This window comes from Aspergillus japonicus (assembly GCF_003184785.1).
Source record: "Aspergillus japonicus CBS 114.51 unplaced genomic scaffold BO86scaffold_72, whole genome shotgun sequence".
Taxonomy (NCBI): domain Eukaryota; kingdom Fungi; phylum Ascomycota; class Eurotiomycetes; order Eurotiales; family Aspergillaceae; genus Aspergillus; species Aspergillus japonicus.
This window is the reverse complement of record NW_020291709.1, coordinates 143505-166612: the sequence shown is the minus strand read 5'-3', so window position 1 is coordinate 166612 and position 23108 is coordinate 143505. Positions and strand designations below refer to the sequence as shown.

At 52.8% G+C, this 23108-nt stretch overlaps 7 protein-coding genes across 7 annotated transcripts; 3 read left to right on the top strand and 4 right to left on the bottom strand.

Moving 5' to 3' along the window:
- Positions 1-1294: 1294 nt before the first annotated feature.
- On the bottom strand, positions 1295-6287 carry bck1 (putative MAP kinase kinase kinase (Bck1); the record flags this gene model as incomplete). Its single annotated transcript, XM_025668413.1, has 3 exons — positions 1295-1415; positions 1476-3271; positions 3390-6287. 3 exons carry the CDS (start codon positions 6285-6287, stop codon positions 1295-1297), a joined length of 4815 nt encoding a protein of 1604 aa, XP_025523435.1.
- A 1530-nt stretch (positions 6288-7817) lies between these two features.
- BO86DRAFT_322965 (NAD(P)-binding protein) lies at positions 7818-8558 on the bottom strand (the record flags this gene model as incomplete). Its single annotated transcript, XM_025668412.1, has 1 exon — positions 7818-8558. One exon carries the CDS (start codon positions 8556-8558, stop codon positions 7818-7820), a length of 741 nt encoding a protein of 246 aa, XP_025523434.1.
- An 869-nt stretch (positions 8559-9427) lies between these two features.
- Positions 9428-11389, bottom strand: BO86DRAFT_322939 (alpha-keto acid decarboxylase family protein; the record flags this gene model as incomplete). Its single annotated transcript, XM_025668411.1, has 5 exons — positions 9428-9511; positions 9580-9787; positions 9843-11070; positions 11135-11215; positions 11278-11389. 5 exons carry the CDS (start codon positions 11387-11389, stop codon positions 9428-9430), a joined length of 1713 nt encoding a protein of 570 aa, XP_025523433.1.
- A 619-nt stretch (positions 11390-12008) lies between these two features.
- Positions 12009-13807, top strand: BO86DRAFT_392573 (THUMP domain-containing protein). Its single transcript, XM_025672837.1, has 6 exons — positions 12009-12216; positions 12302-12442; positions 12551-12704; positions 12760-12974; positions 13046-13186; positions 13245-13807. The coding sequence occupies exons 1-6, from the start codon at positions 12187-12189 to the stop codon at positions 13359-13361; spliced, it is 798 nt and encodes a 265-aa protein (XP_025523432.1). The 5' UTR covers positions 12009-12186; the 3' UTR covers positions 13362-13807.
- Positions 13808-14752: 945 nt separating this feature from the next.
- Positions 14753-16534, top strand: BO86DRAFT_440785 (phosphotransferase family protein; the record flags this gene model as incomplete). The annotated part of the gene is made up of 3 exons (XM_025676219.1): positions 14753-14804; positions 15269-16058; positions 16114-16534. 3 exons carry the CDS (start codon positions 14753-14755, stop codon positions 16247-16249), a joined length of 978 nt encoding a protein of 325 aa, XP_025523431.1. The 3' UTR covers positions 16250-16534.
- Positions 16535-16981: 447 nt separating this feature from the next.
- On the top strand, positions 16982-20724 carry BO86DRAFT_413067 (putative SNARE-dependent exocytosis protein (Sro7)). Its single transcript, XM_025674707.1, has 7 exons — positions 16982-17242; positions 17352-17691; positions 17746-19323; positions 19380-19935; positions 19993-20114; positions 20171-20458; positions 20512-20724. Exons 1-7 carry the CDS (start codon positions 17156-17158, stop codon positions 20535-20537), a joined length of 2997 nt encoding a protein of 998 aa, XP_025523430.1. The 5' UTR covers positions 16982-17155; the 3' UTR covers positions 20538-20724.
- Positions 20725-21591: 867 nt separating this feature from the next.
- On the bottom strand, positions 21592-23076 carry asf1 (nucleosome assembly factor ASF1). The gene is made up of 4 exons (XM_025672836.1): positions 22772-23076; positions 22676-22715; positions 22297-22605; positions 21592-22234 (listed from the first exon to the last, which is right to left on the bottom strand). The coding sequence occupies exons 1-4, from the start codon at positions 22878-22880 to the stop codon at positions 21835-21837; spliced, it is 858 nt and encodes a 285-aa protein (XP_025523429.1). The 5' UTR covers positions 22881-23076; the 3' UTR covers positions 21592-21834.
- Between the last annotated feature and the right edge of the window lie 32 nt (positions 23077-23108).

Below are 23108 nucleotides of genomic sequence, written 5' to 3'. Positions count from 1 at the left end.
CAACCCCCAAAAAGCAACAATCCCACAACCACATTCCAAATCCTCTCCGACCTCCACCCCGAAATCACCCAACAATACCTAACCCACGACTTCCCAGTATCAGCGCAGAACCTCCTCCTCGCCGACTACGAGCCTTACCGCGCCTTCCTGCAGAGACAAACCACCCGCTTCGCGCGAGTCATTCTCGTGCCGAGAACCCCGAATTCCACTGCGGCAACCGTAGCGGAGGGCCTCGAGTGAAGCCGACGCCTCGAACGGGGAGGGGAGCCGTGCCTCCACGACCGGCGAACGGTCCTGCACCAGCGCAGCTACGAGATCCCATCCGCGCCGTTGACGTCGTCGACAAAAATCACGGTGCTGGGCTGCACGCTCCGGTCGACGACCCCGCCTGACGCTGAGGGGGTAGATCCAGGCCAAAAGTCCGCGACTTCCCGAGGAATCCACGGCTGGACGCATAATGCCGGCCATGCGGCGGATCGCGAGATGAGATTCGGGCTGTCCAGCTGCAGGAACAGCAGCAGCAGCAGCAGCAGCAGCAGGCCGCTGCGAACATTCCAGAGAGCGGCCAAAAGCCTGTGCTCTGCTCGTGGTGGTGACGCATCATGCGCCGTCGTTGGAGGGCACGTCCGCACACCAATAATCCGTGGCGGTTCGGGTTTGGCGACAGAGCTGCTGCCGCATTTCGGGACGGCAGTGGATGTCTGGGTTCTTTGGGCATACTCACTTTTGTACTGACTTTACTGGGGAGGGGGTGCGGATGGTCAGTAATCAGCGTGGGTATGTGCTGCCTTGGGGTGGGGAGTCGCGAGATATGAGGAAATGTTTCGATGCCGGTGAAGTGATCTGGGTATGATTGGTAGGCTGGTCAGGTATATGTTGATGCTGGCATCATGTCATGGCCGCCGTGCGTGTGCAACCTTGTACCCGACGTGGTTCGGTCAATTATACCATGCTTCCATGGTAAATTGTTTACCACAGACGCCATCCTTAGGGCGGACTGATGTGCTGACAGTAAAGCTTGCTATACCTTGTGGTCTGCATCAAACTATATATGTACACAATGGATCCATGATGAAAAGAAGAGACGGCAGAGTGGTCTGCTGACTTAACAACACCTTCCTCGGTGAAATGTATGCACACTATGTCGCACAGTCCAAGCTACGACGCGAAAGAGGGGGTATGAGCACGAGAGAAAAGTACAATGCAGGGGACAAGGGCTAACGGGCTAATGATAACACGCAAAAATGGGGACTGACTGTACACTACTACATTGCTTTTCGGTTTTTGTTCCCGTTCAAAGGACATGTCGGATCTTGGCATAGAGTTCCGTGTCGAGGAAGTTGTACTTGGGATCAGGCTCGCAGAATGGGTGACGAGTCAGAAGAGTCTCCGCCGTAGGACGATCAAGGGAATCCCTGATTGAGAGTCATATTAGCATATCAACACGAAAAGGAATAGGATTGGGCAAGACTTACACAGTGAAGCAGTCGTACATAAAGGCGAGCGCGGCTGGACTGATGTTCATGGATACGTCTTCCGGGATAGGAGGTGCCTGACTCAGACTACCCAGTTTGAAAATGGCACCAATCGCCTCTTCCTTACTCCATGGCCGGCGGCCAGCGAACATCTCCAACACCACACAGCCAAGGGACCAAATATCCACTTTAGCACTGTACCCCATGCCTTGGGACTGAATGACTTCAGGCGCCATCCAGAATACTGACCCTTGCATGGAATTCGTCGAATCGTTGCCATAAATGTTGTCCGTCTTCTTCGAAATGCCAAAGTCGGAGATCTTGCATGTTCCGTCAAGATCGAGAAGGATGTTGTCGGCCTTCAGATCACGGTGTAGAATGCCCTGGTCATGAAGGTATGCCAGCCCGCTCAACGTCTGATGCGTAAGAGACTTGACCACACTCTCTTCGAATTTGCCATGCTTTCTGAGACAGCTGCCAATGGAGCCACCAGAAATATACTCGAGGTAGATGGAGATAGATAGGTCGCCTCGTTCGCAACCGAGATACTGCACAATGTTCGGATGTTCCAGGTGCTGCATAGTGTCGATTTCTTGATCCATCGCAGCGACCATCTCCTTGATTCGGTCCGTATCTTGCCCTGCAATGCGGGGATTGACCTCCACCTGTTTCACAGCCAAGACCTCACCATTGTCGGCATTCATGCCAAGGTACACTCGGCCGTAGGTTCCCTTGCCGATCAACTGACCGCGAATGATCCGGAAGGTGGGCTGCCGTTGGGGAATGTTACCAGAGGGTGCATGGGTCTGGGGAATAGGGTCAAGCTGGCTCAACCGGCTGCCAGGCTTCGGGCTGATCTGCATAATCTTGGCGCCGAACATCTTGGTACTCTTGCGACGAAGAATGTCACCCGATCGTTGACTGCCGGTGGAGGAAGTCACACTTTTGTTTCTGCTAGCTCGGTTGGCGCCCTTGGCCACTTCTCGAATAGACTTCATTCGAGTAAGTCCACCCCCGGAGCGGCTTACATTCCGTCGCGCAACAGCACCTGGCTCCGGGGGCCTGACAGGCGGTTCGCTGGGAATGTTGACAGGGGCCGAAGGATGTGGCATGGCGTAAGACGGACCGTCTGGTTTCTCCTCGTGGCTCAATTCGTTCTCCGCTGCCATTTTGCTTGCTGGTGATGATGGTGGGGACATGCCCTGTCCATCCAGATAAGGGGTGTCAAGGTCAATGTCAGGGAAGAAGTCATCGAGATGATCGATAACGCCCTCAACAGGAGGTCTGCTAGCCCAGATATCGCCTCGGGCAAACGAGTCTCTGCGTGGGGGCCTTTCTTCTTCCGGCGAAGCAGTCATATCAGAGTGATATGCGTCCGGGGCGCTTGAATCGCCGCTAGACGCTAAGAAAGTGTCACGGGTAGCACTCGGCGACCGAAAGCTCACAGAAAGTCCTTTGCGTAGTCTATTTTCAGTGTTCAAGGTGAGAGATGGCTTTGCTGCTCTCTTTTGCGATTCGGGTGAGCTGGTCAATGACCCTTTCTCCGTCACAGGCGATTTGGTATTTGCCAATGGTATGGCAAAGAGACCATCATCGGAATCGTCGTCAGAACCATCCTGTGGCAAGGGCGAGCGTTGGAATGAGACTTTCGTCTCCTCAAAGTCGAATTCAGGTCCGTAGGATTTACGGGACTGCAAGCCCGGCCTAGGCTCCGGGGGCGAAGTGTTGCCCTTGGTTGGTGATGGCACACTGTGTGCCGTCGGTGTGGCTTGACTATCCTGGTATGTTCCCTTCACCTCGTCTATTGCTAGATGTCAGCGACAGAGCCACATATACATCGTCATCTGAAGAAGTTGCCATGCAAAGGCACCAATAGGACCTACCTGAATGATTTGTGGCGGGACTGCTTCCCACATTCTTAGTTGGGCTGAAAGAGCCCGCTGCTGGCGGTACTGATGGCATTGGTGTTCCAATAGCGCTAGTGATCCTACCAACACTAGCTAGAGCAGCTCCAAGTCCGTGTGTCTGCGCAGGAACTTGGACACGAGGACGATCAATGTCCCGTTTCCTTAAAGAGTTGACCTTCGTGAGAGTGCTTGACTCATGTGGTGCCGTCGGGGGTTTGCGAAGTGGGACCAATGGTTCGGATTTCTTGTCTTCATAAGGCGATATGCGGGGAGAGTCAAAATCAATAACACCTTCGCGCCTATAGCCGGTTTCGCCGTAGGCATCCTTCCTCGGTTGCGGCATAGGCGGGACTTTCGAGATGCGATAGGCTCGCTGTTTCCGCTCGACCTCGCGCATATGCTCCTCATGACGAGCCAGCAAATCCGCCTTTTCGGCGTCAGCTGTTCCGCCGTCCGCAGCATGGTCCACGGGAGAAGCTGCAATAGAAGCTTGCGACGCGTCACGTGGAAGCTTAGCAGAGGACACCTTCAGCTGTTGCCGTGAAGAAGCTACTTGTGGTGAGGTAGGCTTATTTTGAGTTTGAGGTGAGATCCTGTTCAAGGCATCTTCATCCAGTGGCTTTCTATGCACTTGATGGGCAGACGTTGGTGAAGCAGTCGCTTTGTCTGGGATAGAAACTCCCAGCCCTGCAAAGTGAGGGAAGCCATTGGTGGCCAGTTGCATGTGCGATCCACGTACGAATAATTTGAGTGAGCCCAAAAAGTCCGACCTCGACCTCCGACATAGAGCCAAGTTGGTGTCATTCAAAGGTTCGTCATGTTCCGTTTGGCCGGGCTCGGTCAAGAAGATCTGGGCCGCAGTCCAGTCCGATATTCCAAGGCTCTGACAGATTGCAGAACGCAGCGTCTCAACGGAATCCATTTCAGTAATATCCACCAGCCGATAATTCCAGCCATCCAGAGTAACGAATGTCCACTTCTTGGCCTTTTGCGTTTTCTGGCGCAAGACCAGCCGTTCATGATCCGACATGGATGCAGACGATGGGCGTTCACCCAGCGACATATCGCTAGTGCTAAAATTTGGCTTCGCATAGGGGAGGTGAGAGCCATTCTGGCGTGTATTGACAGGGCTTGTTGGCGACTCGAGGAACTGTTCTTCAGGAGAGGGGTGAGTGGAATCACTTCCTTTGGTTCGCTTCTTGAAAAAGTTCAGAAGACCTGTTCGGTGATCCTTCGGGTATGATGAGGGGGTGTCTCCGCCAGAGTGGCGATTATAGGATTCCTGGGGAGAGGGGCGTACTCCATTGTCCTGTCTGTAAGACTCATAGTACCGGCGCCCAGTTAGGGAGTCTGCGCTGTTCCCACGAGAGTGTTCAAATTTGACACTCAAATCACCTGTCGATGAGGATGGTCCCGGTTGCGCAAGGGTGGCATGCTGTGTTGCCGGACTGCCGCTTTTAGGGCTATCCTCATAGGGCCGTATGGGAGCTTGGAAAGTCCCACCATCGCTGGACATTGAAGGACTCTGCCTTTGGTGTTCCCCACCGATGCTTGACAGGACCGCCCTAGAATAGTCTGATCGCGGCCACATAGTGCCGGTTTCATTATTACCATAATCGGATGACGTGGGGTCATGGCTGGCGGGTATGGGCGTGGTGAAAGAGCGCATCTGGGTACTCTGCCTCTGATTATGGACCAGCTGGGATGCCTTGAATTTCGGACTGTTTGCGACACTTCCTGAGAATGGGCCGGCAGAGCGGGGTTCATGGGGCACCTTCGGGGAGGCTTCGTGCCCTCCGTCAAAAGCAGCGTTGGGATGAGAATCTCGACGTCTCTGCATCAAGTAGTCTGTATCATAGCTGCCATCCTCGTGGATTTGGCGAATCAATTTACGCATGCGTTTGCCCTCCTCGCGCTCGCGAGTCTGATCCCAGCCTGTACCGCTCAATTCGCATTCCTTTGCGAGTTGAGGGTAAACGACGTTGTGCATCTTTCCCAGGTTCGGCCGGCCATTTGAGCCATGTCCCAACTCCAGGAAATCGGCGCCCTCGATTTCTAGTGCCCTAAAGGTTTCTTGCCAGTCCTTCGAAAAGCCATTTCTCGCAAGCCATAGGAGAACTCGGTCGAGTGGCCATTGAACGGCCGCTTCGTTGGGAGACATGCCCCCGAGCAGAGTGCTGCTATTATTATGACGATGACTAGGCGACTTCGTAAGTTCATTTGTCGGCGCAGGCTGCAGTACGTGATTTTGGGAGGTCGTGGCCCCAAATCCCGGCACCATTGGTTCGTGGAAGCCGTCATTGACTGCTAATGCCGAAGGGAGAGTACGCGAGGACGGCGTGGAAGGTACATTGGGGTCCCGTTTGTATGTGGATGACTCCCCGGTGGGATACTCATAGGTCTGAGCGGAGGGGAGTCGCTGTCGTTCAACAGATGGCATGGTTCCTGAATTCTCGTAGGCCGGAGCAGAATGCACGTCAAACGGCGGTATTCCGACACCCGGTCCGAAGGAGCCCGGTTGCGGGACGTAAGTTGCAGATGTTCGGGTATCAGTAGAGGAAGGTATCGAGAGAGCAGTGGGACGGCCGTAGGGCGATTGATTCGTAGGGACCATAGGAGGGGGCGGCGGGGGAGGTAAGAAGCCTTGGGATAGTGCCTGCCTGGCCCAGGTCTGTTGCTGCCAGCCTAAAGTATTCTGGTGCTGCAGTTGAGGATTGGTGAGTTTGGATGCACCGTATCCTGCTCCAGGAGGTGGCCCAGGGGGCGGAGGAGGCATGACATTCTGGGATTGGGTTGGGGCGTATCGAGGCGGCGGTGGCGGTAGAGGTATCATATGCGCCTGGGAGGGCTGCGTCGCCGAAGGAGGAGGGACCGGGATGTATTGCTGCTGCCGTTGACCATCCATCTTGACGGTGCTTGGGTATCACCGTTGCGACGAAGCGATCTTGATCGGATGCCGAGTCGCAGATAGTCTGCACCAAGAATTCTAAGAAGTTCTACTACTTGTTCGGAAGCCCCTCTCTGAGAGAGCGAGAGAGTTTATGCACGTCACTGAGGCCGAGAGATATGGACCATCAGCGATCAATGATCGAGGAAAGTCCGCATTCTCAATGCTCCCAGAAAGCCCGGTAATGGCCCTAAGCGATTTCGACCAGGTCGCACAGGGAACACGAAGTACTGGCGATGTATTCAGGGGAAGGCAGATAAAGGAGACGGACGCGAGGTATCTCGATGCACGATTGCAATCATGCGCAGCTAGCCTCCAAATCGGGTACGTAAGCAGAATCGGCAGGTATCTGCGGCCATCGGCTTCGATAGATCGAATCTCGTGAGGTTGCGGGCGGGCGGGCAGAATCGTGCGCACGTTGTTGTGAGTCGAGTAGACAGCACGATCCTGGTATGGGGAAAGAACTATATTTCAAAAGATGCTGAAGAGTTAGAATTAAGCGCAGCTCGAGAAATTTGGAAATTTGGGATGATCAGCCCCCTGATAATAGGTCTGTCATTAGTTGAAGGGGGAGGGGGAAGGGCAAGGGCAGGAAAGGACGATGCCGCGGAAGATTGGCACGGGAAGCTAAAAAACATACCACTAGCCTAGCAATTTGCAAGAGATTAGTTTCCCACGTTTAAATTAAAAACCACTAGTTGCTCATTAGAATGGTTCCTTGAGATAAATGAAATGTCTTTCCTCAGCAAGCCAGAGAACCCGCTTGCCATTAACGATGGGGTAAGTCAGGCCCAGCCCAGGCTCCAGGCTTCGTAGAAGAGGAGCTTTGATGCGCTGGCCGCCTTAGCGCCCCTTCAACGTCCCATCTCGATCACGTGGTGGTCCGATAAGCTGTCGCATTTTGCCTGGTTCATTCTTCTGCATTCCCCAGCCATCATTCTTTGAGTCTTGGCAGTGACTCCCAGGGTCTCAGACTGTCTTCGGTTCAGCTGCTGACATCTTGATATCTGAGGGGCCCTTATCGATGAGACACTGTCAAATCGAGTTGGTGAAACAAGATGACAGCGAGATCCATCACGTAATCCGGTCAAAGCCAGGCTGCCCGAAAAGAGTTAGTGCCATCCCAGGGATGATTGCTAGAACTATACAAGTTTCAGACGCTCATTTTATGCGCCCCCCCCCCCTTTCAATGCCTTCTTCATACTACCTACCACTTTTGCTCCAGGGATCAACTATCAACGCCATGAAGAAACTAATGCTGGCTAACTCAACACTAGCCGGCAATTACGGTGTAACTCAAGACGGCAAACCTCATTCTTGACTAGTGACACTTATAATGAAATGTCTGATTCCAGGCGTTCTCATGTCTCACATCGAAACCCACCCAGAGCACTATTTGAGATGAGTTTGGCCTCTCTCTCTGGCCGGCCTAACCGAACTCCCTTCTCCTGGGGCTATCCTCTTCCAGACTCGGGGGCACGTTCGCGATCACAGATGCCGTTCCACCAACCAGCCTTCTGACCCATTCGGCCTCTGCTCTCTCTCCTCGAAGAACGGCCGGAAGAGCGCTTGAATGATCTTATCGGGACGATACTGCTCATAGTACTCTCCGGTGGAGGGGTCAACAGTGCGACCCGTCACCAGCGGCATGCCCACCAAGATCTGAGCATCTTCAGGCAGGACCTGCGCGAAGATCCGACTGACAGTCTGCGAGGCCGCCTTCGCGATGCTCAAAGACGCCACGCTCGGGTCCGGGTGCCTGTCCAGGACACCGCCCGTGACCAGGAACAAGGGCCATTCGCCTCGCGAGACCGCCTCCACCCGGGCATGGCCCCGGAACCACTGGCCGGCGACCAGCGTCCCGACCGCGGAGACGCGGAAATCCAGCTCCAGCTCCTCGGGCGTGAGATCCGCGACGGAGGATTCCGCCACCCGCGCGGCGTTGTAGCTGAGGACGTCGAGGGTTCCGCCGAGCTGCTGCAGGCACCAATCCAGGGCGGACGTCAAGCTGGCCGGGTCGCCGGCGTCCGCTGTATGGTGGACCACATTCACAGTGTTCTTGTCCGGGGCCGCGTAGCGGACTTCCTCGGCGATGGACGCCAGGCTCTGCTCCGTGCGGGAAATCAAGGCGATGTTCCACCCGAGACTGGCGAGCCACATGGCCAGCGACCGGGACATGGAGGACCCGACGCCCACGATGATGATGTTGCGGTTGGTGCTGACGCTCATTTTCTGTCTTACGCGTGTGTCTAAATCCAGAAGAGTAGAACTCGCGGCTTTGAGTTTGTGTCAGTGCAGCAGAGCAGTAGGCGAGGTGAATGACGCGCGCGAAGAGGTTGACAAGGTGGTGAGGGGCAGTTTCTACATTCTGCTTATATTCCATTGACATGGTAACCTAGACCTTCTCTTAGCCCCTCGGCTGAATGCGTGATTGCGGGGAAGGTCCTTTGTAAATAATTGCATGATGCCCATAGCGTTCGTAACGCCCTGTCTGTAAGACGGAATACGACCAATAACGTCACCACAGTCTTGGAAGATTATACGAAGCGGGGATCCCGGACAATTGATCGGGCTGTTCTAGCCCGCATTTTTCTCGGTTGGAAGGACAGTATGTAAGGAGATTCGGTCATGTTCGGCTGGCAAGGAAGTATGGCCCAGGCAGTTCTCTGGACGAAACATGCGTAGATGAGAGATGGCTGCAGAGACGTGGACTAGATTGGGAAAGGTTCTCGAACAACTTGGAAGGACGACTCCCGATAAGTCATCACCCAAAAGTTCCTCCAAACGGTAATAGAAGCCCACCGTCTACAATGTAACTTTATAACGGAGAAACCAATATTAAGTCCTCTTAAATTATTGTCATTATCATTAAAATACATATTGAAAATCAATGTAACGGAACCACAGCTTTCTTAATACAATTGGCTGTGTCCATTAAGCCTTTTGAATTGGCTGGATCTGGGTCAATCTCGTCACGCCCCCGGCCTGTGAAGCTGCTTGCTCGAATCAAGGTTATTTCTTTTCCAATGCAAACGACGGATGGTGGAGCGGAAAGACGGCGGGCGACTTGCTGGATTGGCGGTTCGTGGTCATTATCATTACTTGTTTCTCGCAGCGGCCGCTTCGGCGGTGATCTTCAGCGCGGCGGGGGCATCATCCCTAGGCATGTGAAGCTCAACCAGCTGTGGTGTGTGGTCAGTATTGCGGTGGACTGTGGACTAAGGTCTCTTGGACTTGAATTGAAACTTACCTGCAAGTGCGGTGCCGAGTTGAATTCCTCGTTCGCGAAGAGCTGCTTCAGTTCGTCGCGAGTGGTGACCTTGTGGCCGGTGTACTTGTCCTTGGCTCCGAAGACGGTCGGCAGGGCTTTGTGGTCCCAGGGCTGGATGTCGTTGTAACTCTCGTCCCATCCGTGGATGTATCGCTCAATGGTGTAGCCGTTGTTGCAGATGACGAAACTGGTTGCGTGTGTCAGTGTATGTAGCGAAGAGAAGGATAGGGAAGCGCGCTTACATGATGGGGTTGAGGTTGTTTCGGATCATGGTGCTCAACTCCTGCACAGTAAGCTGGAGACTACCATCGCCAACGAAAAGGACTGTCCGGCGATTGCCGAGCTCTTTAGCCGCCAGAGCAGCACCCTGGCAGGCGCCGACCGAGTATCCGATGCTACCCCATAGGACCTGGCTGATAGCGGTAACATTGGCAGGGAATCGGGTCTCCCAGATACCGAAGTTCGCAGTACCCGTCTCGGTGATGACAATGTCATTTTCCTTAAGCCATTGTCCGACCTTGGGCCACAACCACTGGTGCGTGATCTCGGTGGCTGAAGAAGTCTTCTCTTCCTCGGGCAGTGCGTTGGATAGGTGCGGAACCGGCTCAGCATTCACTTTACCCAGCTTCTGGATGACCTTGCGCAAGACCCCCTTCATGTTGATGTTGGGGTATTCGGAGTAACGCACGCGCACGTAGTTGCTGTGGAAATCGATGGTGTTGAGCTGTCCGATGCGGTAGGTGAATCCACTGGTGTTGAAATCAGACTTGATGGCACCGATGCTCAAGATGAGATCCGACGATTCGACCTGTTCGCGCACACCTGCGTTCGAGCCCGTTCCGGCGTAGACTCCTCCATAGTTGGGTCGCGTCTCGTCCACGGCGCCCTTACCCATTGGAGCCACGAAGGTGGGCAGACCGGAAGCCTCCATCAGGTCGTGAACTTCATCAAGAACACGGTGGCGAATAGCACAGGCATCAACCAAAATGACGGGCTTCTTTGCGGCATGGAGGTATTTCAAAACAACGTCGACCACGTAATCTTCCTTCTCGGTTTCATTCGCGGGAAGGGACAGATCCAGCTTCGTATTGAGCCTCTCGCCTTCAACCTGCCTCGTGATCATATCGGTAGGGAGCGTGATGTAGACGGGACGACTGCGGATCCAGCATTCGCGAATGGCGTTGTCAATCAGGGTTGCAACCTCGAGAGTCTCGGTCAGGCGGGCGATTGAACAGGAGACCCCGGTATTCATCTTGGTGAAGACGTCGAAGTCGCCGTTTCCGAGAGTGTGGTGGAGCAACATGCCATCTTTCTGGGATTGAGAGCTGGGCTGACCCACGATGTGAACGATAGGCACGAACTCGGAGTAAGCGCCAGCAATGGCATTGAGGGCTGAGAGCTCGCCAACTCCAAAAGTAGTGATCAAGGCACTAATGCCGTTGACTCGGGCATAGCCATCCGCAGCGTAACCTGCAATCTTGTTAGTCTGACACCACGAATAGTGAAGGTGCGAGTTCCAGGATGGTAGTCATACCAGCATTGAGCTCATTGCAATTTCCCACCCAGTTGAGACCACACTTTGGCAGATAGTCTAGAGCTGCGAGATTGTAGTCGCCTGAAGAAGTGCGACGAGATTAGACGGAGAGCAGAAAGCCAGGCTTATAGTAGGCAACTCACCGGGAACCCCGTGCACTGAGCGAACCCCCACCTGGTGAAGACGGTGGAAGAGATACTCAGCGACAGTAACAGGCTTCTTGAGCTCTCGGGTGACGATCTCGTTAGTGGTCATCGCGAAAGCCAACGAGATGAACAGTAGATGAAGTTAAGTGAAGATATGAGGAAAAGGATGAACAGTGTATGAGAGGAAGGTTGAATGTTTACGCGGAGGAGGGGGAGCATAAATAGTAGTTGAAAAGAGTTCTGGCCCTGAGAGTTGGTTGGTTGTACGTCATGAAGATAGCGTGATGTCATGCTGAATGGGCATAGCTATTAGCTGGAATTACTCTCGTGCTACCACCCTTTGACTACAAGTACCGTACTATCTATCGATATCCACTCTCAGGTGCTTGAACGCCGGGCTACCCGAGACATGACCGCGGGCTGTAGTCTAGGCTAGCCATAGGAATGCATTTGACCCTGGCACGATGTCGGACCGGAAAGTCCAGTGGTTCGATGGTAAAGTACGACAACGGACGGGCATACTCGCACGTTGCAGTGACCCGTCCGGCCGAGAACACGCCGTCAATCACTCCACCTTTCCAGTCAATGGTGAATGGTTCGAGCCGGAGTGGAATGACGATCTCGCTGTTGCTCTTCCCGCGCTAGTCCCAAAATGGAATTTTGGATGCCCCGCCGCCTTGATCTTTCCTGCTTATCGCTCTCTCCAGGTAGGAAAGGTGATGCATGCATCTAGAATCTCATTATCACGCGTAATTCTAGCGATCAAGGCTCGCTTCCGCACTGCTCCTACCTCTAGCAAGGTGATTGATTCGTTGGCGGGAGGAATCCTTCGTGAAACACCGACGACCATCCAGTGTCAGGCTTCTGCGCATGGCTGGAAAGGGAAAACGGTCCATGCCTGATAACATGTCGGCTCAGTCGTCTAAGAAACGAAAGGTTCGCACCCTTGGAACTCATTGCCACCAAAGTCAGCCCATAGACTTCATGATTCTCCTGAACACCTATCTAACGCACGACTCAGGGTGGTGGTGGTGGTGGTGGTCAATGGCGCAAGCCAGGCAATAAAGCAGGGATCGAAGGTGGTGATTGGGGTGTCTTTGTGAGTTGCGACATCGGAAAGGAGTCCAAGTGTATGTCGGAGGCTGTGGATTTGTTTACACAGGTACGTATTATCCCGGCTCTGTTGAGCGGGGTCTTCCCCGCTTCTCTGTCGCTGGCATCCCTCCCATCTAAGAGCCGTGAACACTGTCTGATATGCTCTGTTATTCAGAGCATCGAGGGGTCTGAGAAAGTCAACGACGGAGACAAGTCCGACTCAGATGAAGATGACATCGAGGCGATGATCAAAAAGGAAGTCGAAGGGCTGAAGCCCAGCCAAGCCAAGTCTCGTCCGTTCCAAGCAATCCGAATGGACTTACCATGTTGTGCGTTTGACCTTCATATGAAATTGTTGATATTGTCCATTTCTAATTCTGCCAGTATCGTTCATTCGATTTGACAAGTCCATTGATCCAGAGCAAATGGTACATCAATTGTGCCTTGAAGCGCACGCTCATCCCGAAAAGAAGCGCTCTCGGTACATTCAGCGCATGACTCCTGTCAAGTCGGTTCGCAAGACTCTCAGTGTCGAATTGGAGTCTTTCGCGCGCGATGTCCTCAAACCTCACTTTCATTCTGGAGGCCCTCCAAAGAAGGTACGTTGTTGTTGCTGCGGTGACCCTCGCTTCAAACCCCTCGAGAATGTACTAAACCATGACATCTCCAGTACGCCATCCGGCCAGTCGTAAGAAGCAACAAAAAGTTCAGCAGGGACACGGTCATCAAGACAGTTGCTGATGTCGTTGGCCCTGAACATCCTGTCGATCTCAAGAACTATGATATACTCATCAACGTCATGGTTATTCAGGTAAGCCTTGAGAAAACAATGCATTTCAGGTCCTCATGGTTAACATTTCATGCCACAGAATGTTATTGGTATCGGTGTCGCGGGCAGCGACTATGAGCAGTTGAAAAAGTACAATCTGGCGGAACTATATACTCCAACTGCTGCAGCGCAGGCTGCTGAGCCTTCCGAAGTCTAGAGCGAGCATCGTATCATATCAGACAGGTCTGTTGAACGATCTTCTCCGAAACATCCCGGACACATCTCTAGAAAACGATTTTGGAAGAAACAAATGACTATTGCTTGAACTACAAAAATGCGTCGGCTCTGGCAGGTGAATCTCAATAGTTGGGAGATGCTCGGAAACCGCTGGGATGTTCCGGACGGATACAACAACGAAATCGGACGCCTTACCTGGACTCGTATTGGACGTAAGCTTATGTCTCTGGTACGTAGACCAGAAGTCACGGTGATGAGTGATGCATTCAATACGAGGAGGACGCGTCAGGTCGCAGTGACTGCACTGGTTTGACTGAATCATGCTGGCTTAGCTTTCAGGTTGCTTGGGACTGATCGAGCAAAACAGCTGCGCATACGTCTTATCATCACAGAGCCAACGCTCTCGGATACATCGGGATGTAATTGCAGATGTAGTGAGTCAAATATAAGTTTTTTATGCGGAATTTGTCTAGAGAATAGTGATTCCAATAGTTGTCAATGGTTTTAAAACATTGTCAACAAGCCGTGAGTTGCCCAAGTTAGGGAAGTCAACCGAAGGTTTTTCCGCCTCTAACAGCATCCACAAGCCGGCGAGTCCACATTCCACATTCTGTTAGATCGAAGGGTCACAAACATGGGGCAATCGGTGAAGCTCACGCCCCAGGGAGCCTGAACCAAACTTGCAGCGATGGTCCGTCTCCGACTAGACTAGATCAATGATGGACATGCAAAGCGATGTTGCAGGCAGGGAGGGGCCCATAGCACGCAAGGGACGTTCTACCTGACAGGTCGAGTGAAGTTGGGGTTTAGGAGAATACCAGTAGCTTCACAAAAACCCGACCGAATGGAAACATTGCTGTCACCCTTGCCCAGGCTGATCAAGTCCTACTAGTGCGGCGTGTACATGTGTACATTAATATAGTCCAACCTACTGGTGACACCGTAGTATTCTGGATGAACCGGACGAGCCAACCATAAGTCATTGCGAGGTATGGGCTTGCATTAGACTAGCGAGTTCGACCCCATTGCAAAGACTAGAGCCGGGGATAGATTCCTGATCGTTGTTTAGCATCACGATCAAGTGTCCAGTAACTCCAACGCATCAACATTGAAGCGAAAGAAGCGAAAGCCTGGAGCCGGCAGATCCTTCCGCGATATTGCATTCGGTAAAGCGGTACTATGATTGGGCGGGGCCCGTTTCACCTGCATGGCGCCTTTCTCAGAGCGGGAGAGTTAGGCGAGCCCGCGAGGCCGAACCTTACTCAGACTCAAGAGTCTCAGACCCTCTCTCTTTACTACTCCAGTACGGAGTACCTACTAACTCCTCTATCGTGTTGGAGTCTTTCGGACTTACATCTACTTCCATTCACCATGGACGCTCTACGCAAATCCCCCAACTCGCTTAATCTGCTCCAATGGGGAAGTACGCCCCCAAAACCGGAGACTCTTGCCAGTCTCCTGCGCCCCTGGTTGCAGCACAGAGTTGTATATATTCCGGTTAATCAAGCGAGGAGATACCGTAAATCTTGCAGGACAACAGCAGGTTTTCTGGCCAACGAAGCATGTTGGTCCTGGCTTAACCTAACCGTCGACTGTCTGCCACCCATTGCCAGGAGAACATCTCCGGTTCCTCTGCCTGCCAAAGGACTCGGGCGCGATTCGATACCCCTCTCGCACCCCTCTTACTAAAAGCTGCAATGTTTGCGCGGAGTCAGATCGATATCCTAGATCACGACGCTTACGATGTTATAAGAAAGTTATAGAACCTGATGGGACTTGTTGGCTTTTCTTCGTTCATTCCGCCCTGTTCTTCCATCATGTCCCCTTCTTTCTCTGTCTCGCCAACTCGCAAGCTTGAACCCCCGAGTACAAATACCATTGGTTCAGTACTCCAACGGCACTTTCCGCCTTCGGTCCAGATTCGAGAGGTATATCCCCTGGAGGGGCATCTACATTTTGTCAGTCTCCTGATACTTTCAAATGGAGACCAATGGCTTCTGAAATGTCCACCTCGATCAACAACACCTCTTCTGCGGCGAGAACAGCTCCTGCTTGAGACGGAAGCACGAGCCCTGTCCATTCTTGGGCAGAGTGCAACTCCATATGTGCCATCTTTCGTACATTATGGCTTTCAAGGTGGCCCTTTCGGGTCTGCCTTCCTAGTCAGACATTATGTCACTGGTTCGACCTTAAAGGAGATGGGACCCCGACTTACGACGCAAGAACGCCGAAAACTGGACAAAGATCTGGGATCGCTGGTCCAGCAGATCGGACAGCCCCTTTCGAGCTCCTTCGGCTCGCTTGAGCAAGTGGCCTGTGGGCGGGGAAAGCTCTCCTGGAGGGACGCTTTTGTCATGCTCTTCGAGGACATTCTGCGAGACTCAGAAGATGCTTTTGTTCATCTCCCCTATTCGGAGATTAGGCATCACGTTCGCCGCCTGTCGTATGCACTGGAAGAAATCACCCTCCCACGGTTGGTAGTGATTGGCCTAGGTCGGCCGTCACAAGTATTTTTGGATCCGGCGTCCAGAAAACTGTCTGGAGTGACGGGCTTTGGCCATGCATTATGGGGTGACATATATATGGCAGAGGTCTTCGAAGACCCTTCGCCTGCCTTGCTCGAAGGCTTCGGCACTCGACTTACAAAGAGCGAGTCACAGGTGACTCGTCAATTACTGTAGGTGACTCCGCACCCGCCCAGTATCGTGGAATGAAGCTAATGATCGGTTCAGTTATGCTTGCTACCGCTCTGTTCACAACATCACAATACACTATTATCGCGATAAAGACATGACGGCTGAGATGGAGGCGAGGAGACGGCTAACGTCGACCTTGGCAGAATTGAATGCCATTAGAGGGACTCGATGATGAAAACTGGTTGGCAACTATCAGCTCAGTTCTCTTCGGTTGTTACACTCCTGACCATCAGCGGGTCGGGATGATGATTGCATGACTGGAATGCTCGTGTGCTTAGACTGTCCTTTGTTTGTATATAGCGAGAAATATAAAGAGTGCAAACTTTCCAAAGACCCTTGATCGGAACCCCACGATCTAGGTGGGTAGCCAGCACCCCAAATCGCATATTGGTCGGTATTCACAAAAGCCAGTTATGAATAATTATTACTGTAGAGGAAGTCTTTCGGTGATTTGAAGGTGGACGTCAAGATTATCTACTGGAGTACGGTTTGGCTTGATTTGTTTTGCGCCGGGCAGCTCCTTGGCAGTGACCAAGAAGAACATATTGTTGCTGCCTAAGTGATTCATACAAGACAAACTTATTGAAGCCAGAATGTGAGATCGGATAGCAGCTTTTAACCACGTTTACTCGATAGCTAAGTTATATCTTGCTTGCAAATATGGGGAAATTAGCCAGCAGTTGAGCAATGACAGGGAAACGAGACCTAGCAATAGTGACTACCTACTATCTGTACTCCGTAGTTGATCATCACATGTTTACTCAGTACTTGTTATCGCACCGTAACTGGGAGCGGCTAGTGCAGGGCGGGCGGGTGGTCCAGTTTGCCCCGCCCCGGACCGCCGCCCATAAGGCAATCAATCAATCAGCCGGCCAGCCTGCCAGCCAGCCTTAATGCCGTCAGTCAACCTTGAACCTTTGCTTTTCTTCCCCGCGGTAATTAATGACCTTGCGCTTGCCTTGATCCTACTTCCGTGGGGTCACCGCTGGTCTTTGTTCCTGTTCTTTCTATTCTATATCCTATCTCTTTCCCACGTTCAGAATTCTCTGCCCATTCTCGATCAGTCGCCTCTGTGAGAATGGCGCACTTCCTGAGAGGGAAACAGGCCGGCATCCAAAAGGACTTTTCCGAAGGGTTGTCGCCGGACCTGTTCGCTCTCGATGATGTACGTCGTCTGTGCCGGATATACCCTCCACATTTCCCACCACTGAATCCTACTGATATCCTTACACTATTGAATCGTATGTGCTAATAAATCGTTGTCAATCTACCAGTTCGCTCGCTGCGGTATCAACTCCCAAGTCAGTGCTATTGCCTACGACCCGATTCAGTCCCTCCTTGCAGTCGGAACCAGTGATACGCAGTTTGGACATGGTCAGATCTACGTCTTCGGTCAACGGCGCGTCTCGGTCATCTTCTCGTTGCCTCGCAAAGCCTCTGCGAAACACATTCAGTTCTGCGCCGACAAGCTCGTTAGTGTCGACTCGAAAAGTGAGATCACGATCTTTTCCCTTGAGACCGGCAAGACATTGGTTTCGTACGCGCCCCCGAGTCATGCGAGTGCGTTATTGACCGATCCGAGTCTCGACTATGCTTTCATTGGGTTGCAGAATGGTACGGCCTCCGCTAGGATTCACGTGTGATTCCTTTTCTGATGACATATACCAGGCGATATTATTGCATACGATCTGGACCGTGAAACTTTGACGCCCTTCAGGGTGCCCAATCTGTGGGCTCAACGCAATGCCCGGACGCGTATGTGCCCGGTCATTAGTCTCGCCTTTTCTCCTCGTGATATCGGCAAGATCTTGGTCGGGTACCCGGATGGCGCAGTGACCTTCTCTTTCAAACAAAACGTCGCACAGAAATACTTCGAATATGAAGTGCCTCCAGGCGCGCTGGGTGGGAACGCGGAGGTACCGATCTCGGACTTGCGCAGACCCAGGTTGACCCAGGCAATTTGGCACCCGAATGGTATCTTCGTTTTGACTGTTCATGACGACAACAGCCTGGTTTTCTGGGACTCGAAGGACGGTCGCAAGGTGATGGCTCGGTCCATTGACACCCCCAATGTCGATCAGCCAGGCGTCAGCCCTGAAAGGCCTTCTTCAGCGGGAGCCACTGGATTCAAAGATCCGATCACGCACGTTGCGTGGTGTGTCAAGGACAACGGTGATGACAGTGGGCTTTTGATTGCTGGTGGTCGGCCGAAGGCCGAGTCCCTCAAGGGCCTTACCTTCTTGGATCTGGGTCCTACTCCCAACTATCAAACGTCTACCTGGCCTATGATTTCGAAGTACTTCGAATCTCCAAGACGTGTCTCGGTCCTACCCACCCCTCCCGGAGGTGAGGTGGTTGACTTTTGCCCTATTCCACGCAGCACTCCTTATTTTGGTGGCGCCCATGACCCCATTGCCCTGATTGCCCGCTTGTCCTCGGGAGAACTGATCACCATGAGCTTCCCGACTGGACACCCAATCACACCTACAAATATGCTTCATCCATACCTGTCTTTCGTGCACCCGTTTGTGACCAAGGCAACATTAACCGCAGTTGATCGCTCTGCTTGGTTGGGCTTGAAAGAACGCAGGTCACAAGGGCCTAAGTTCCTCTTGGGTGGCGCAGAGGCCAAAAAAGCACTTAAACGTTTCGAAGATCGGAACATCATCACCACCGCCCATGCGGATGGCACTATTCGTATCTGGGACGGAGGCATTGATGACGAAGTTGAAAACGGAGAGATCATACAAGTGGACTTGGCCCGCGCAGTAGGTCGTGTGGGCAACGTCGAAGTCACCGAGATGTCTCTAAGTGGTTCAACGGGTGAGCTGTCTGTAGGTCTCAGAACTGGTGAGCTTGTTGTCTTCCGCTGGGGAAGCAACAAGAACTTCGGTAGTGAGCAGCCCCCAGGTGCCAACGAAGGGCCCGGTAAGTTGACCTCGATCACTCATCGGGTTGATCCTGGGCTCAAGCAAGGCGTTCTTCCCCTCACTCTCCTCAACATGCAACACGGACCAGTGACTGCTTTGAAGCACAGCCAGGTCGGTTTTGTCGCGGTCGGTTTCGAGAGCGGAAGCCTAGCAATTATTGACTTGCGTGGGCCGGCGCTCATCCATACAGCCCATTTTTCGGAGTTGCTGAAGGCAAACAAAAGGAGCAGCTTCTTCAAACAGCGCAGCTCCGAGTCTCCCTCTCCAGAGTGGCCCACATGTATCGAGTTCGGTGTGCTTACGCTCGAAGGAGAAGGTAAGCCGTTTTCAGAAACAGTTCACGAGCGCCTGGATGACTGATTGTTCTTCTAGACTACTCAAGTATCTGCTGCTTTGTAGGTACCAGTAAAGGTAATTTGGCGACTTTTAAAATCTTGCCTGCGGAAAATGGTACCTACTCGGCAGTCTTTGCTGGTGCGACTTTACTGGATGATAAGGTCATCAACATCATTCCAATCAACGCTGATAGCGGCAATCCTGCTTCGGCTTCTCCCAACGCTGTTGGAGGCCTCCGCAACGGTATCAGGGTGAATGGAGTAGTGGTTGCCGTGACCGTGTCAGGATGTCGAATTTTCAAGCCTGCGACATCCAAGGGCGCTCATAGGTCTTGGGATGATTACCTCTGTGATTCTGCTACGGTAGTCAAGATCGAGGGCCGCGGCTATAGCCTTGTTGGTCTTTTTGGTGACGGAAACACCCGGGCTTTCTCTATTCCCGGTCTCAAAGAGATCGGTTGCAGCCCGATCAATCAAATCGCCGACATGAGACGACTTGCCGATGCTAGTGTCTCCTCTAATGGTACCGTCATGGTCTGGACGAGTCCTTCAGAAGTGGGGTTGTTCAATGTCTGGGGAGCAGGAACTGGCCTGTGAGTCGACCCGCGTGCATTTATTCTTGGTACACAAGTCATTAATCCTTGATACAGACGACCTTCTGAGGACCAATTGTACAACCCTCAAGCAGTCGTGCCACCACGCCCAACAATCACGAATATCCAGTGGATCTCCGGCACGCAGTACATCTCGCCGGCCGACATGGACTTACTGAGTGAGTTTACCCTTATAGCCCTACCTCGGGATTGACAAACTAACAGCATCTCCCAGTCGGTGGTCCCGATCGCCCACCCTCAAAGCGCATGCAGGAACAGATGCGGTTAGACGAACAGGAGCGTCGAAAGGCATTCAGAGAAGGCAGGACAAACACAAACCAGTCCTCAGACTCAGGCAACCAGGAGGGATACTGGTCCTACATGCAGCGTCAGGTCACAGAGCGTACAGAGCGACTCAATTTAGCTGGTGACCAGATGGAACGATTGGAAGAGAGCAGCAGCAACTGGGCTCGAGACGTCAACAAATTCGTCCAGACCCAGAAGCGGAAGGCTGTGATGGGCGGTATGTACACACCTTGGTCTGAGAATATGCTGGGTCAAACTGACAAACCACAGCCCTCAGTTCCAAATTCGGTCTCTAAACCGCTTTCCTGGTCATCGACTTCACCCTTTGAGAAAGGAAATGTGCTTCCCAATAACCTGATGTTGGGCTCTACGTATTCATACCCAAATTCTGTCGGCGTTGGTTGATGTTTGTGTTCCTTAGCAGCAAGGAACAGTTTCATGAATAGATGACTTTCAAATATTGCCGAGAAGCTTGTGTAGTGCATCGAACATACTAAGAATTGTACCTATCCTGGCGGATTTGCCTCCGACCACACATGTTCCAAATACTTGAGGTCAAAGTCGCGTGCACTCCGACAACCGGAGAATTTTACAACGTACAGACTACTATACCGCCCGGCCCACGCGTCCACTTTCCCATCGGAGATTTACAACCCTACCTCAAGCACGAAGGCCACATAGTCTTCCTTCGCCGATTGCCAGCTACATGCATAGCATACTACGGTGGAAACGCACTGCCTTTCAGAGTACTGTACGGAGTACCCTTACTTACATACCCACCGTCTTCACTTCTCCCTCCATTTCACTCCCAACTCTCACCGCACATCTCGCCCAATCCTCTCCTTTAGTTCGAGTCCTTTCACACTGCCTCTCACGCAATTGACCCCATCAACTCCCAGAAACTAGCATCAGTCTCCCAAGGTAACGAAATTCCTTACCGCTAGAAGCCTCAACGATAAGTTGACGGCGGGTGGGAGAAGGGGGGGGGTAACCTCAATGGGTTCTACGCTTTACTGTACTGTACACATACACAGGAACTGAGCCTCCCTGAACTACTTCATGTACGGCACAGCACTATGGTTTAAGACCCCCCCTCCCTCCCTTCAGCCTTGCGTGGTTCCGATGTCAGGGGTTGAGGGTTGAGGAGTTGCCACGGGTACAGTACGTAGCCCCCCCCTCCCGTTGATCTTCTCCTTGCTTTTCTGTTGAAGCGGGTTTTGTTTTATGTCCGGTGGGAGGAATGTACAGTCCGTACAGGGTTGAATTTTATTCGGTTTTTCGGGGGGTCTGGAAGGGTTGGGTTCGAGGTGCTTGAAAGGGAGTTCTTGAGGAAGTTTGGTTATAAATTATGGCTTGGTTCTTTCTATGTCAATAAATACTGCGGAACCTTTTTTTGGTTTGGAAGGGAATATGATCTGATAGAATGTATCATGAAAGAAGAAGGAGACGAAGCATGTCGCAAACCCAATCGTAAAATCATTTCGAAGGATACCAAGTTGGAAATAAAAAAGCAGAATATACCGACTCTCACGCCCAAGCCCACACGCACACACACAGTTCGATCAGAATGGTTCAAAGCAACAGGAAATGAATTTAGTGAACCATCAGTTCCGGCTGATGGTGGGTGGTGGGGTTGTTGCTGGCGCCGCCGGCCGCCTCGTCTTTGGGTTCCGAGTCATCGCCCATCTCGATGTCCTCGTCGCCGTCGCCGCCCTCTTCCTCGTCGAGCTCCTCGTCGTCATCGTCGCTCTCGTCCTCGATGTCTTCACTCTCCGCGTCGGAGATGTCCTCCTCGTCCCCGGCGGTGGCTTCCCCACCTTCCATGTCCTGGTCCTCGCTGCGGGAGGGATCCGTGCGCTCCGCCTCCTCGAGCTCCTTGACGAGGGCGGCCTCCAGCTCTGCCTCCTCCGCGCCGTAGGTGTTGCTGTCGTCGACGAGGTCGGCGTCCGGCTGGTCCGGGGGGTATTCGGCGGGGGCGGATTCCTCCGAGTCCCTGGCACGGAATCATTAGCGATGAGCCCGGGTAAAGGGTTTATGAGCCATGGAACAACTTACCACTTAATCGCGAATCGAGTGACACGGGGCTTCTCCGCCAGGATGTTGCGACGGATGCGCTCGATGATGGGCTTGGCGGGCGGGTCCGCGGTGAGCTCCTCCGAATCGTACTCGTTGTTCACGTAGTATCCCACCCGGACGAACTCCCGGCCATCGTAGCTGCAGGTGAGGAGGATGACGGTGACGCCCAGGATCTCCGAGGTAGGGATGCGCTTGAGGTCTGGCGGGTCGGCTTCGAAGATGAACTTGTTGACGCCCACGGGGATGGGGCCCACGAGTAGGGAGTCGAGCTCTTGGTCGTATTCGGAGCTGGCACCTGAGGGTTAGAGATCTGGGGGGAGTGTTGGAATAGGTGGGTTTTGGAGGAGGGCGGGCTTACGAGGTGGCAGAGCCGACGTAGGTGAGCTTCCACTCCAGATCTATTCATCGGGGACGTTTAGCGGCTGCGTTTGTAGATAATGGAGGAAGATTTTACCTTTTTGAAGTTGTTCAAGACATTCAAAGGTGATCTCGAATTGGTAGGACGCTGTGAAGGGGGCGGGATTGTTGACAATCTTGACGCCGAGGAGAGAGACGACCGACATGGTGGTATGGGACGGCGGTCGTGAAGCCTTAACGAGGGCTTGGGTTTGAGGAGGGGAGTATCGGATGAAAGGGTGGTGAGTTTAAAAAAAAGATTTATGAAAGATGAGAGAGAAACAAACACAGTGCTAGAGGAATGGCTCTAGTTTTATTTGGGAAAGGAAGGGAGGGTGGGAGGGTGGAGAGAGGGAGACAGAGGGGAGGGGGAGAGAGAGGAAGAGAAAGAGAAG